Genomic DNA, 15,708 nt, shown 5'->3' with positions numbered 1-15,708 from the left:
GTATCATCTGCAAATTTTGCTGTTACACTCTGTCCCTGCTTGCAGATCATTTATATAGAGGTCTGAAAATTGAACCGTGCAGCACGCCAGTAGTGACAGTGTGCCAACCAGAGAAGGACCCGTTAATCCTGACCCTCAATCAGCCAATCTTCTACCCAAACCAATTCTCTACTCCCAACTCTCTAAGATCTAACCTTCTGGTACAGTCTCTTATGTGGCACATTGACAAATGCCTTCTGGAACTCTAGATATATCACATCCACAGATCCCCATTATCCACCTTGCTGGTTACATCCTCAAAGAACCCCAGCAAGTCTGTCAAGCACGACTTGCCCTTCATAAAACTTTGCTCACACTGGTGAATTGAGCTTTATTTCTCCAAGTGTTCAGTTATCTCCTCCTTAATGGCTGACTCCAGCCATTTCCCCACCGCAGAGATCAAACTAACTAGCCTATATTTTCCCACTTTTTGCCTCTCTCCTTTCTTGAATAAGGATCACTGGCATCTTTCCAGAGTCTAGGGAATTTTGGAATATCATAACAAATGCATCCACTATCTCTGCTGCCACCTCCTTTAATACCCTAGGATGCGACACGGTAGCACAGTGGTTAGCACTGCTGCTTCACAGCTCCAGGGACCTGGTTCGAATCCCGGCTCAGGTCGCTGTCTGTGTGGAGTTTGCACATTCTCCCTGTGTCTGCGTGGGTTTCCTCCGGCTGCTCCAGTTTCCTCTCACAGTCCAAAGATGTGCGGGCTAGGTTGATTGGCCATTCTAAATTGCCCCTTAGTCTCCCGGGATGCATAGGTTAGAGGGATTAGTGGGTAAATATGTAGGGATATGTGAATAGGGCCTGGGTGGGATTGTGGTTGGTGCAGACTCGATGGGCCGAATTTCTGCACTGTAGGATTCTCTGATGCAGGTCATTAGGGCGGACAAGCGGAGGTGTTCACCATTAGGTGGGCTGCTCCATGATTGGCAAAAGATTTCTCCCTTCCTTTCCGCCCTTTAGCACCTTACATTAGAAATGGGGCTTCCTGCACCTGCCCCACTGCCCACCTAAAACATTCTATGGTGAGGGCAGTGCATTATCAGGATCAATTGGCTTGATAAAAAGCCGGATTGACCCTTAATTGTTCATTTAAATATGGTGGGTAGGCCCCCCCTCCCCCCTTACACTGCTTCATTTAAAAGTACACATGCCACACAGAAAGTTCGGAGGGCACTCTATTGCCATACAGCATTGTACAAAGCCCTGCAGCATTGTAGTATATGTGCAAGAAGTGGGAGTGTGTGTTGAGGTCTGCAGTGCTAGGGAGTACTTGGTCTCAAGTAGCAACTGGTAAAACAGCTTGACTAGTGGTGATAACAATGAAATTGTAAAGTGTAGATAAATAAGCTGGTGTTAAAGAAAGATCTTTTCTGCTGTAAACAGGTAAATTTGTACAAGACTGGCAAGGTAACAAGATGGATTTCACTGCCTCATTTGGCCAACTGCAAGCTTTGTCAAACCTGTTCTCATTAAGAGATCAAGAGGAGGATGATTTGGAGGAGCAGGTAATCTTGAACATGACCAGAAACTTGGACTGGACCAGGGCTCTGTGGATTTTATTTACTTTCAACTTTTTGTTGCACCTCACAAATGATTGGTGACATTTTTCAAGAAAACACAGATCTTACATTAGAATTGCAGGATGAGAATCAACAGCTCAAAGCTTGCATATCATCACTCTGAAATCTATAATTTTTGAAAGTCTAAAATTTCAGTTGTTTATTTTTGTAGTAAATCAAACTCCCAATCTCATGATCTAAATTTGTTAAAAATAGATTGACCTTTAGATACACGGGAAAGTTGCTCAGTCCCATAAACCTCACTGCCCTTCCAACCATATCCCTCAATGTCCTTTCACTCCACAATACACACACACATGGAGATTCAGCTGTACATAACCTCTCATCACATACAATGAACTAAAGTGCCTCTGACTTCGTCTGAAAGACAGGTCTCTGAGTGAATTGCAGTGTCAGCCTAGATAATGTGCTCACGTCCAGCAGTGGGGTGTGAGCCAACAACTATCTGACCCAGAGGTATCTTTCTGTGTAAGGGGTTCTCCATTAGATTGCGAAAGCTATCATAAGACTTCATCTTATCCTCTTTATTTTAAATTGTCTTTCATTTGTGAACCATTTTTCTGGCAATCTATATGGGACTATACCTAGAATAAATCCCAAAAGCTTTGATCTATTGATCTCAAGGGGATGTAATCAAAAAACAACATAGAACAGGATAGCACAGGAACAGGCCCTTTGGCCCACCAAGCCTGTGCCGATCACGTTGTCCTATCTAGACCAACCACCTCTATTCCCCGCCTGTTCATGTGTCTATCCAGATAAGTCTTAAATGTCACTAACATATCTGCCTCAACGACCTCACTTTGCAGTGCATTCCAGGCCCCCACCACCCTCTGTGTAAAAAAAACTTCCCCCGCATATCTACTGAACCTTCCCCCCTTACTTTGAACCTGTGGCCCCTTGTAATTGTCATTTCTACCCTGGGAAAAAGTTCACCTGATCTATGCCCCTCATAATTTTATAAATTTCTATCAGCCTCCTACTTTCCAGAGAGAACAATCCCAGTTTATTCAATCTCTCCTCATAGCTAATACCAGGCAACATCTCGGTAAACCTTTTCTGTACTCCCTCCAAAGCCTCCACATCCTTAAGAGTATTGATAGGCAGAGGGATCTGGATGTACAGGTACACAGGTCACTGGAAGTGGCAACGCAGATGGAGAAGGTAGTCAAGAAGGCATACGGCATGTTTGCCTTCATCGGCTGGGGCATTGAATTTAAAAATTGACAAGTCATGTTGCAGCTTTATAGAATAGAGCCTTAGTTAGTCTGCACTTGGAATATAGTGTTCAATTCTGGTTGCCATACTACCAGTAGGATGTGGAGACTTTGGAGAGGATACAGAAAAGATTTACCAGGGTGTTGCCTGGTATGGAGGGCATTAGCTATGAGGAGAGGTTGGAGAAACTTGGTTTGTTCTCACTGGAACAACGAAGATGGAGGGGTGACCTGACAGAAGCCGACAAGATTATGAGGGGCATGGACAGAGCGGATAGTCAGAAGCTTTTTTCCAGGGTGGAAGAGTGAATTACTAGGGGGCATAGGTTTAACGTGCGAGGGACAAGGCTTAAGGATGTACTAGGCAAGTTTTTTACACAAAGGGTAGTGGGTGCCTGGATCTCGCTGCCGGGGGAGGTAGTGGAAGCAGATATGATAGTGACTTTTAAGGGGCGTCTTGACAAATACATGAATAGGATGGGAATAGAGGGATATGGTCCTGGGAAGAGTAGGGGGTTTTAGTTGAGTTGGGCAGCATCATGGTCGGTGTAGGCTTGGAGGACAAAAGGGCCTGTTCCTGTGCTGTAATTTTCTTTGTTCTTTGTCCTTCTGGTAGTGTGGCAGCCAGAATTGGACACGATATTCCAAATATTGCCTAACAAATGTTTTATATAACTAACATAATCCATAACAAGTCTACAGAACATGTAACAAATCCTAGAATGCGCTCTATATACTTTTGCCAAGGAAAAAGGGTTTTTTTATGATAACTGTTCTCTGGGAGTGTGCAGAGTGGAGTCTTTACAGATGATAAGGAAAAGTCAGAAAATCAGGTCTTGACCTGGTGTGTACCAGTACCAGATATTAGAAAAAAAAACCATGTTGTGTGGCCTGAGCGAGACAAAATTGCTGAGAAAGCAACAGTCAGCATCTTGAGGGGAGAGGGAGAGAATGTCAGTACCTTCAGTAATGGAAGTGAGAAGAGTAAGGACAATGCTTCATACCAACTAATGGCACCCATTAGGTGGTTTTGATGAGATTGAGCAGCTATCCCTCCAACCCAGAAATGCAATGAAAAGGGACGGGATGAACAGACTCCCGATTTGTCCTGTAAAATATGTCCAGAGATAACAATATGCACTCCCTCCCCATGTTGAATGTATTCGGTGAATGAGCTATCCATTGAAATTATTGCACTGTGTTACAGCCTGATAGAAGAACCTTTGGACTCAACCCTGGGCAAATTGGTCCTCCAAAAGGAGCGAATCGCACAGGTAAACAACCCAACAGGTAGCAATAAATGTTAATACCCAAAACTCGGATTTGATTAACCAGGTGAGCATTCTTTTGGTGTCGTGAACACAAGGTCTAGTGGGGAAAGTGATATTTTGTAATGAATGAATCCTTGTGCCCTTCCTCATAGTGACCTGATGGCATGGGGGTTCTGTCTTTGTGTTACAGTGGGCAACATATGTAATAGAGGCTCTCTATCTCCTCTCTTGTTTGGTCCCTGTCTCTGTCTTGTTTTCTTACCTTGTGATTCTCTCTCCTTCCAACATAGGCTATTGTGGGGAAGTAATGGGAGACTAATTGTGGAGACTACAATTGAAGAAGAAGACTACTGATAGAAGTCTACCAAATTGTGAGAGGCACAGATAGGGTGGATAGTCAGAGGCTTTTTCCAAGGGTGAAAAGGTCAACTACAAGAGGGCACAGGTTTAAGATGAGAGGTTTAGGGGAGATGTGTGGGGAAAGTTTTTCACACAGAGTGGTGGGTGCCTGGAACGCACTGCCAGTGGAGGTGGTGGAAGCATGCACGTTAGCAATGTTCAAGGTGTATCTTGATAGACATGGGAGGCAAACAAATGGATAGAAACCGCATATTGGTGCAGGTTTGGTGGGCTGAAGGACCTGTCCCTGTGCTGTATTGTTCTTTGTACAATCTTACAATTCCTCTTGGGTATTGTGTGGTGCCAGAGGGATTAGAAGATTTCAAACATTACATCCCTATTCCAAACAAAGGAGAGGGATAAACCTAGCAACTACTGGCCAGTTAGATTTATGCCAATAGTGAGATAAAGGGACAATAATCCAGGCCAAAATTAACTTGGAAAGTACATCAGCATGAATTAAAAACAAACGCAATCTGGTTTACTTCTTTGACTTTGATGGAGAGATCTAATTCAATTAGTGCAGACCTTGTATACTGGACTTTCAAAATTGGCAAAGTATTGCTTAATCTTCCAAAATTCCATAGATGCTGCAAAGTTCCCAGTGAATTTGGAAACCACAAATATAATACCTTTATTCAAAAAAGGAGCAAAATGGGAAGAGAGCAGGAAGCCACATGCAAGTTCGCCTAACTTCTATTGTTGGGAAAATGTCAGAATCAATTCTCAAGGAGGGAGCAGCAGGACATTTAAAAAGTCATAATGCAATCAGGCAAAGTCAACATGGGTGTGTGAAAGGGAAATAGTGTTTCATAAATTTATTGGAGTCCTTTGAGGATTTAGCAAATATGGTGGATAAGGGGGATCAATGTATTTGGATTTCGAAAAGACATTCAGTAAGGTGCCACATAAAAGGTTGCTACACAAGATGGTGTAGATCGTGGTGTTGAGGGTAATATATTAGCATTGATAGAGAATTGGCTAACTAATAGGAAACAATGAGTCGGGATAAATGGCTCACTTTCAGGTTGGCAAACTTAAACCAGTGGAAGTGCCACAGGAATAAATGCTGGGGCTTCAATATTTACATTATATTAATAACTAGAATGAGGGGACTGACTAATGTAGCCAAATTTACTGATGATACAAAGATAGGGAAGCAAGAGTCTGCAAAGGGATATAGGTAGGTTAATGAGTGGGCAAAAAACGTGTCAGCTGGAGGATAATGTGAGAAAATATGAGGTTGTCCACTTAGGCAGGAAGAATAGAAAAGCAGAAAGTTATTTAATTGGAGAGAGACTTCAGAATGCTGTAGCACTGGACAATCTGGATGTTCTTGTATATGATTCATAAAATGTTAGCATACATGTACAGCAATTTGAGAGGAAGACAGATGGAATGTTAGCCTTCATTGCAAGTGGACTGGAGCATGAAAGTAGGAAAGTTCTGCCACAACGGTACAAGCATTGATGAGACCGCACCTGGAGTGCTTTTAAAGTGCAATATACTTGCATTGGAAGCAGTTCAGAGATGACTCACTTGGCTGATTCCTGGAAAAGAAGGGTTGTCTTACAAGGAAAGACAGTGTTGCAAGTATAAGGACAGCCATACTTCTTCAGTGTTTCTGTGAGAGGCTTTACTCAACTAATCTCAAGATGTCTTCCTCCAGGGACAAGAGACATTATATGGTCACATGACTGAGTGTCATGACAGAGAGCCTGAGTGTCAATCAGACATTCAAAACCCAAACATCCCCCCTTTCATATTGAACTAAAGATACCATCATCCTCTTTTACCTTGTGAAAAAATACACATTTACACACGTGATCCTGTTACTTGTAGTATTGGGTGCCTTTAAGGGGCAAGATTTTGGAGGGTCATGTAACCCATTCAGCCAATTGGACCAAAGCCACAGGGTTTGTGCACTGACCACGGGCTCTCCCAGGCAGTCTGATGTCGAAGTAATCAGTTGTATCTATCTCATTCTCTATATAGTATTCCTGTTAATAATTCTTTAGTGGTTGCCACTCTTTCCAAGATATTACAATTGGCGATGAGGATCAACTGAGCACATTCCATTTCCCATGGAGAACCATAGAGCAAACCTTCTGTACAAGTCTTTTGAAGCATGTCCATTCAGCAATCTGTGAGTTATCATAATGTCTCTTTGGAAAACTTGAGCCATTCGATCCTAATTCAGAGGATTAGGTTTAATATGTTTAACGCCTGCGATATTTCTTTAAATCAAACAAAATAGTGTGGAGGAGAAGCAGAGAGTAATTCTGCTAACAGCCTGCGGTACCCAAGCCTATAAGTTATAGAGTCATAGTTTACAGTGTGGAAACAGGCCCTTCGGCCCAACTTGTCCATGCCACCCTATGTTTTTAAACCCCAAAGCTAGTCCCAATAGCCCGCATTTGGCCCATATCCCTCTATACCCATTTTACCCATGTAACTATCTAATTGCTTTTTAAAAGACAAAATTGTACCTGCCTCTACTACTACCTCTGGCAGATTGTTCCAGACGCTCGCCACCCTCTGTGTGAAAAAATTGTCCCACTGGACCCTTTTGTATCTCTCCTCTCTCACCATAAACCTTTGCCCTCTAGTTTTAGACTCCCGTACCTTTGGGAAAAGATATTGACTATCTAGCTGATCTATGCTCCTCATTATTTTATAGACCTCTATAAGATCACCCCTCAGCCTTGTGCGCTCCAGAAAAAAATGTCCCAGTCTCTCCAGCCTCTCTTTGTAACTCAAACCATCAAGTCCTGGTAGCATTCTGGTAAATCTTTTCTGCACTCTTTCTAGTTTAATAATATCCTTTTTATAATAGGGTGACCAGAACTGTACACAGTATTCCAAGTGTGGCCTGACCAATGTCTTGTACAACTTCAACAAAACGTCCCAACTCATGTATTCAATGTTCTGACCAATGAAACCAAGCATGCTGAATGCCTTCTTCACCACTCTGTCCACCTGTGACTCCACTTTCAAGGAGCTATGAACATGTACCCCATGAACTCTCCCCAACATCCTACCATTAACTGAGTAAGTCCTGCCCTGGATCAATCTACCAAAATGCATCACCTCATCTAAATTAAACTCCATCTGCCATTCGTCAGCCCACTGGCCCAATTGATCAAGGTTCCTTTGCAATCCGGGATTACCTTCTTCACTGTCCACTATGCCACCAATCTTGGTGTCATCTGCAAACTTATTAACTATGCCTCCTATATTCTCATCCAAATCATTAATATAAATGACAAATAACAGTGGATCCAGCACTGATCCCTGAGGCACACCATTGGTCACAGGTCTCCAGTTTGAAAAACCACCCTCTGTAACCACCTTCTGTCGTCAAGCCAATTTTGTATCCATTTAGCTACCTCACCTTGGATCCTGTGAGAGTTAACCTTCTGCAACAACCTACCATGCCCTACCTTGTCAAAGGCATGGAGCCTTTGACAAGGTACCTTTAATAAGGAGCCTGACTTCTCTGAACATCCCTGACATTAAAACCATTGAAGAATTCGTAGAAAGGGGATTATCACACAAAGCCCTCAGTGACTATGCACAGATGTAAGTTTAACTCAACAGCAATATCCCCTGGGCAGGTGATAGCAGCTTTTGTGGTGAGGGAGGGGTCCAGTCCTCGAGTTTGAAAAATTACTGCATCCAGGCTGATGACGTACACAGGGGAGGCTATATGGATTGTGGAAACAACAACAACACTTGTAAGTTACAGGCAGCATTTGACTTGATTTGATTTATTATTATCACGTATATTAGTATAGTGAAAAGTATTGTTTCTTGCGCGCTGTACAGACAAAGCATACCGTTCATAGAGAAGGAAATGAGAGAGTGCATAATGTAGTGTTACAGTTATAGCTAAGGTGTAGAGAAAGATCAACTTAATGCAAAGTAGGTCCATTCAAAAGTCTGACGGCAGCAGGGAGGCAGTCTGCCCAACTGCCATTAATTGTAGTTGAGGGCCAAGGGCAAAACTTGATGGGACATGATTGGCTTCAGAAAAGAAAACTGAATTGGCTAGAAATATTCAAAATGAATATGAACTAGGCAAAATATAAGGCTTGAAAACCAAAATTTTTGTGCATCCCAAGGTTGCACCAGAATTTTACAGAGCAAGACTATTCACTACCAGAGAAGGGGGAGACTGAACGGAGACGGTTAGAAGATTTGGGCATTATCAAACACGGGCAATTCGCAGCAGGAATGGGCAGCTCCCATTGTGTCAGTAGTTAAGCCAGATAAGATTGTTACAAATATGTGGAGACTATAAATTAACTATGAATCTGGTACCAAAATTGGATGGGTATCTCATATCTGAAATAGATGACCTGAATGCCAAGCTAGCTGGAGATCTAATTTACACTAACTTACACCATGTTAGAATGAGTCATGCGTACAAGCAACTGGAACTGGATGATGCATCCAGGGAGTTTGTCCATCAGACAGCCATTTGAAGTGTCATTGGCTTGTGCAATTTTGCACAGCACAATGGAAAGCCTATTACAAGGTTTAACCAAAGTAGTTGTTTACTACTTCGCAGAAGAGGAGCACCTAACCAACTTGGAGGTTTTAAAAAGCTCCCAGGAAGCTGGAGTATGCTTAAAGAGAGAGAGAGATTCACCTTTAAAGCTAATGAGTTGACTTATTTGTGGTTTAGAGTACATGCCCAAGGGTTGCACCTGATGGAAGATAAAGTTGGGGCCATTAAAGAAGCACAAGCCCCAAAGAATGTATCAGAATTAAATTATTTTCTTGGAATGGTAAATTATTATGAAAGACGTATTCCAAACGTGTCTATAATATTGGCACCTCTACATGCATTATTAAAAAATACCAGAGATGGTACAAGAAAACACAGCAAAACAAAGCCTTCAGACAGTTAAACAAGCCCTGCGGTCATCCTGCATTTCAATTCTTCAAAAGAAATCATTCTCACTTGCGATGCATCTCCTTATGGAGCCATTTTGTCACATAAAAGGAAGGACGGTTAGAAATCAGCTGTGCTTTAGGGATGCTAACTGATGCAAAAAAGGCATACTCACAGAGAAAGAAGGATTGGCCGTCATCTTTGGGATAAAGAAATTCCACCCTAATTGCTAATCATAAACCCCCACTCAGCTAATTTTGAGAAGGTAAAGCCATCCCTCCAATAGTGTCTGCAAGCATACAGCATTGGGCTTTATTGTTGGTCCCTTATGAATATATTTTCCAACACAGACTGGGGACACATATCAAATGCAGATGTCTTGAGCTATCTCCCACTACTGGAAAGTGTGCCACTACCACCACAAGAAATTATCCTTGCCTTGAATTTCCTCAACACAATACTCATGTTGATGCAGCAGAACAAATACTAGACTCCGAAGGATCCAATATTGCCTAGAGTTAAGCATATGGTTTTTCATGGCTGGCATTATTATCAAATATAACAACTGAAGCCTTTTCAAACAAGGAGGGATAAATTGAGCTGTGAAGACAGCAACTTTCTGTGCGGAATGTGGGTGGTTGCCCCTAATGTGCCAGGAAGTTATTATTGGAGGAACTACACAGCACCCACCCAGTGATGACCAAGATGAAAATGTTGGCTTGCAGCTATGTGTGGTGACCTAGGTTAAACATAGACATAGGAAACATGGTTAAACACTGCAACAAATGCTAGGGACAACAAAAGTTACAGTCAGTCACCCTGATGCACCTGTGGGTGAAGTCAAGTCGGCCATGGATGAGACTCCTGCATGTCCCACAAGAAACAACCAGCCTGCACTGACAATTTTCACTGCTGGCTTAAATGTGGCCTCAGTTTCAGATCCTTCAGTCAACTTGTCCTCTTCTTGCAGACCAGGTTAACTACTTGACTCAGTGTGGGATCCTTTCTTGTAGCTGTTTCTCCTTAGCAGCTGTAATTGGTACTTTATCATCTTGTGAAAAGTACATAATCTGGATAACCTTGTCCAGGACCGCTTTGTGACAAGGCAATGGCAGCCTGGCTAACGCATTTGCATGTTGATCCGACTGGCAACAGCAGATTTCATGCAAGTGGCCTGACAATATCAATGCCTCCCCCCCACCCCCTCTGCAACCGAGCTGTAGCCATAGATGGAATCCCCGAGTAAGGTCTCAAAATCATGGTCAGCAGTCTGTGATCCATCAGTCAGACAAATTTCCTGCCATACAGATAGTGGTGAAACTCGGTAACTTCAAAAAAGGTCACCAGGATGTCATCCAAATAATATTAGACCCCTGGGAGACCACTCAAAATCTGCTCCACTGCTCTTTGAAAATGGCGGGAACTGACGTAATACCAGAAGGCAATTGTTTTTAACAGAATAACGCTTTTTGGGTGGTGATGGTTAATGGTAGCTGGGAGTCTTCGGCCACCCCCACCTGCAAATAAGCTTGAGAGATCCATTTTGACTGCCAGCAAGGCCACTAAACAGATATTCAATAAGGGGCAATGGATACTGATCCGCACATAAGTCAGGGTTCACTGTGACCTTAAAATCCCCACATCGCCTCATTGAACCATCGGTCTACACGATAGGAACAATGGACATAACCCAATCACTCATGGCCACTGGTTCCAATACCCCCGACCTACTAATCTCTTGAGTTCGGCCTCCACTTTAGGTCTAATCGCATACGGCACTGGATGTGCGTTCATGCTCTTCGGGCATGTACCTGGCTTCAGCAGTAGGCTCACTTTCACCCTTTTCATTTCAGAAAAACCAACTTTTCCGCCGGTATTTGTCCTCAGAATGATGTTGCAGGCTTCAGAGGAAGATGATTCAACTTTGCCTTATATATATTGTCTCTAGGATCAATGACACTGCTGACCCCGTGTTTCCCTTCGACTTGGGGCGTCGCCCAAAACCTGTTTGCTTCACCTCACACAGACAGAATGTTTAATTTCAACTGCGTCTTCTCAGTTTGCTCTGTTTCATCTGCAGACCCCATGGACTCGTCCTCATCTACATTGGCTACTTGCCACTTCCTCCTGAGTTTGAACACTGACCATTTTAGCTTCACATTCTCCTGAGACACCAGTACTCTGCAGTTTCGGGCAATATGGCCTGTCTTCCAACAGTCCCAGTGCTGAGTTCCCTTTGTCCAACAACTGAACTCCATGTGACCTCCTCGGCCACAAAGGCGGCATTCCTTGGCCTGAGACTGACTCTTCGGCATCTCTGCCACCTTGTGAACCTTCGCACTAGTTCCTAAGTGCGCTGCCTCCTTTTCAGCCCATTCCATGAAGACCATGATCTCAAATGCCTTCTTAAATTCTAGCTGCGGTTCTGCCAGCAGTTTCGGCTGGCTTGTTCCCTGCTGGAGGCCAAATACAAGCCGGTCCCATAGCACATCCTTGCAAGAAAACCCCAAAGACACAATGCTCCACAAGGCTTTTGGGGGAAGTCACAAAGATGGTAACGGTCTCGCCCTCCATCTGGTCCTGCTTGTAAAACCGAAAATGTTCTACAGTCAGCAGCGATTTTGGCACAAAGTCCCCCTCCAATACTGAACACAACTCCTGGAACAGCTTCTCCATCAGTTTCTCCAGCTGTAGTCTTCTCAGAATGCCAAATATTTTACTTTCCATTGTGCTCAAAAAGACCAGCACAATGTGGTTGTTCACCACGCTATTCGCAATGACAAAATTACTGAGCTGTTTGATGTGGGCCATCCACGACTCAGCTTCTTCATCGAATCAAATCGTATCAAATTTTCTCTTTGCCGGCGGCAGGAGTTTTCCCGCCCCTGAACTAGGCCTGAAGTCTGCTTTTCCCACGCTGGTTCCTGTGCTCGCTACTCCTCGCGCGCTCGGTGTTGCTATCTCGCAACGACCAAGTCTTCCTCTGATTGCCGACAACCTGATACCAGCGACACTCATGGATACTGACTTGTCCAGTTGACAGCACCCGAGCTCTTTTCCATAGTACCCTCTTACCCCTGTGATCCTACCCATCCTCCGAGGTTTTCCTTTTTTTTACTGTGCACTGTGGATCTCCAGATGATCCGCATTGAAGGTCTCTATTCTTCACCCTACGTGCCGTCCTTAGTACTGAGGGGTTCCCTGAAGAACGACTTCACAGGCAGGCATCAGGAAACACAGATCTTTATTGCAGTCTACTCGGTCCGTACTCCAAATAATAACTACCCTTTCAGGACAGTTCCTGGTCAGCTCACCCCACACCCAGGGTCACATGACCCGTTCCCTTAAAGGGGCTATGCCCCATCATATATAACAAAACCTTTGCCGGAGGTGTTGGTTTCGGACAATGAGACAGCATTTTCCAGCGTGGAGTTCCACCATTTCATGTTGTCAAATAAGCATATATATACCACACCATACTACCCATCCTCAAATGGACTGGCAAAGACGGCTGTGCAAATGTTTAAAGCAGCCATGAAAAAGCAACCACGAGCATTACTACAGACCAAATTAAAGCATTTTCTTATTACCTACAGAACACACCCCACATAACCACCAGAATAACACCTGACAAATTGTTGATAGATAGAACCAAGAACAATACAGCACAGGAACAGGCCCTTCGGCCCTCCAAGCCCACGCCGCTCCCTGGTTCAAACTAGACCATTCTTTTGTATCCCTCCATTCCCATTCCGTTCATATGGCTGTCTAGATAAGTCTTAAACATTCCCAGTGTGTCCGCCTCCACCACCTTGCCTGGCAGCGCATTCCAGGCCCCCACCACCCTCTGTGTAAAATATGTCCTTCTGATATTCCAGATGCGGCCGAACCAATGTTCTATACATCTGCAACATCAGACCCCAACTTTTATACTCTATGCCCCGTCCTATAAAGGCAAGCATGCCATATGCCTTCTTCACCACGTTCTCCACCTGTGACGTCACCTTCAAGGATCTGTGGACTTGCACACCCAGGTCCCTCTGCGTATCTACACCCTTTATGGTTCTGCCATTTATCGTATAGCTCCTCCCTACATTATTTCTACCAAAATGCATCACTTTGCATTTATCAGGATTGAACTCCATCTGCCATTTCTTTGCCCAAATTTCCAGCCTATCTATATCCTTCTGCAGCTTCTGACAATGCTCCTCACTATCTGCAAGTCCTGCCAATTTTGTGTCGTCCACAAACTTACTGATCACCCCAGTTACACCTTCTTCCAGATCATTTATATAAATCACAAACAGCAGAGGTCCCAATACAGAGCCCTGCGGAACACCACTAGTCACAGGCCTCCAGCCGGAAAAAGACCCTTCCACTACCACCCTCTGTCTTCTGTGACCAAGCCAGTTCTCCACCCATCTAGCCACCTCCCCCTTTATCCCATGAGATCCAACCTTTTTCACCAGCCTACCATGAAGGACCTTGTCAAACGCTTTACTAAAGTCCATATAGACGACATCCACGGCCCTTCCCTCGTCAACCATTCTGGTCACTTCTTCAAAAAACTCCACCAGGTTAGTGAGGCATGACCTCCCTCTCACAAAACCATGCTGACTATCGTGAATGAGTTTATTCCTTTCTAAATGCGCATACATCCTATCTCTAAGAATCTTCTCCAACAACTTCCCCACCACGGACGTCAAGCTCACCGGCCTATAATTACCCGGGTTATCCTTCCTACCCTTCTTAAATAATGGGACCACATTAGCTATTCTCTGGGACCTCACCTGCGTCAAGTGACGAGACAAAGATTTGCGTCAGAGGCCCAGCGATTTCATCTCTCGTCTCCCTGAGCAGCCTTGGATAGATTCCATCAGGCCCTGGGGATTTGTCAGTCTTTATATTCTCCAACAAACCTCACACTTCCTCCTTTGTAATTGAGATTTTCTCCAATGGTTCAACACTCCCCTCCGAGACACTTCCAGTCAACACATCCCTCTCCTTTGTGAATACCGACGCAAAGTATTCATTTAGGATCTCCCCTACTTCTTTGGGCTCCAAGCATAATTCCCCACTTTTGTCCCTGAGAGGTCCGATTTTTTCCCTGACAACCCTTTTGTTCCTAACGTATGAATAAAATGCCTTGGGATTCTCCTTAATCCTGTCTGCCAAGAACATTTCGTGACCCCTTTTTGCTCTTCTAATTCCCCGTTTGAGTTCTTTCCTACTTTCTTTGTACTCCTCCAGAGCTCCCTCCATTTTTAGCTGCCTAGACCTAACATACGCCTCTCTTTTCTTTTTGACCAGTCCCTCAATTTCCCTGGTTATCCACGGTTCTCGAATCCTACCCTTCCTATCCTTCTTTTTTACAGGCACATGCCTGTCCTGTAGCCCTAACAACTGTTCCTTAAAAGACTCCCACATGCCAGATGTGGATTTACCCTCAAACAGCCTCTCCCAATCAAGAGCTGCCAATTTCTGCCTAATCCCACTAAAGTTAGCCTTCCCCCAATCCAACACCTTACCCTTGGGACACCACTCATCCTTTTCCATCACTATCCTAAAGCTAACAGCATTGTGGTCACTATTTGCCACATGTTCCCCTACTGAAACTTTGAAGACCTGACCGGGCTCATTCCCCAGTACGAGGTCCAGTATAGCCCCCTCTCTAGTCGGGCTATCTACATATTGTTCCAAAGAACCCTCCTGTACGCATTTTACAAATTCCTCCCCATTCAGAGTCCCTGCTCTCAGCGATTTCCAGTCTATACCAGGGAAATTGAAGTCTCCCACTACAACAACCCTATATTTCCTGCACCTATCCAGTATCTCCTGACATATCCGTTCTTCCACTTCCCTTGGGCTGTTGGGGGCCTGTAGTACACCCCCAACATAGTGACTGCGCCCTTCCTGTTTCTAAGCTCCACCCAGAGTGACTCGTTACACGACCCCTCTGAATTGTCCTCCCTCTGCACCACTGTAATATGCTCTCCAACTAATACTGCTACTCCCCCACCTCTTTTGGCCCCTCCTCTGTCTCGCCTAAAACACTTGTACCCCGGAATATTCAGCTGCCAGTCCTGTCCCTCTTTCAACCAAGTCTCTGTCACCGCAACCACATCCAAATTCCTCGTGAGCATTAAGGCCCTAAGTTCGTCTGTCTTACCTGCTACGCTCCTTGCATTGAAGTATAAGCACTCCAGACCTCCAGGCCCAGTGAGGTCATCCTCCCCCAGAGTGCTCTTCTTCTTTGCCAGCCTTGTCCCAGCCCCAAGCTCATCCCCAGC

At 44.3% G+C, this 15,708-nt stretch overlaps 1 protein-coding gene across 1 annotated transcript in view; it reads left to right on the top strand.

Moving 5' to 3' along the window:
• The first annotated feature begins 1,444 nt into the window (after positions 1–1,444).
• LOC144492782 (dynein axonemal assembly factor 6-like) overlaps positions 1,445–15,708 on the top strand; it is a 109,855-nt gene continuing 95,591 nt past the window's right edge. Inside the window, exons 1-2 of the mRNA XM_078211202.1 lie at positions 1,445–1,556; positions 4,056–4,122. Coding sequence (XP_078067328.1) covers positions 1,467–1,556; positions 4,056–4,122 — 157 coding nt within the window. The 5' untranslated portion in view covers positions 1,445–1,466. The remainder of the gene's footprint in view (positions 1,557–4,055; positions 4,123–15,708) is intronic.

This window comes from Mustelus asterias, chromosome 4, assembly GCF_964213995.1.
Source record: "Mustelus asterias chromosome 4, sMusAst1.hap1.1, whole genome shotgun sequence".
NCBI classification, from domain to species: domain Eukaryota; kingdom Metazoa; phylum Chordata; class Chondrichthyes; order Carcharhiniformes; family Triakidae; genus Mustelus; species Mustelus asterias.
The sequence above is the reverse complement of the archived record's forward strand: the minus strand, read 5'-3'. Positions and strand labels throughout refer to the sequence as shown.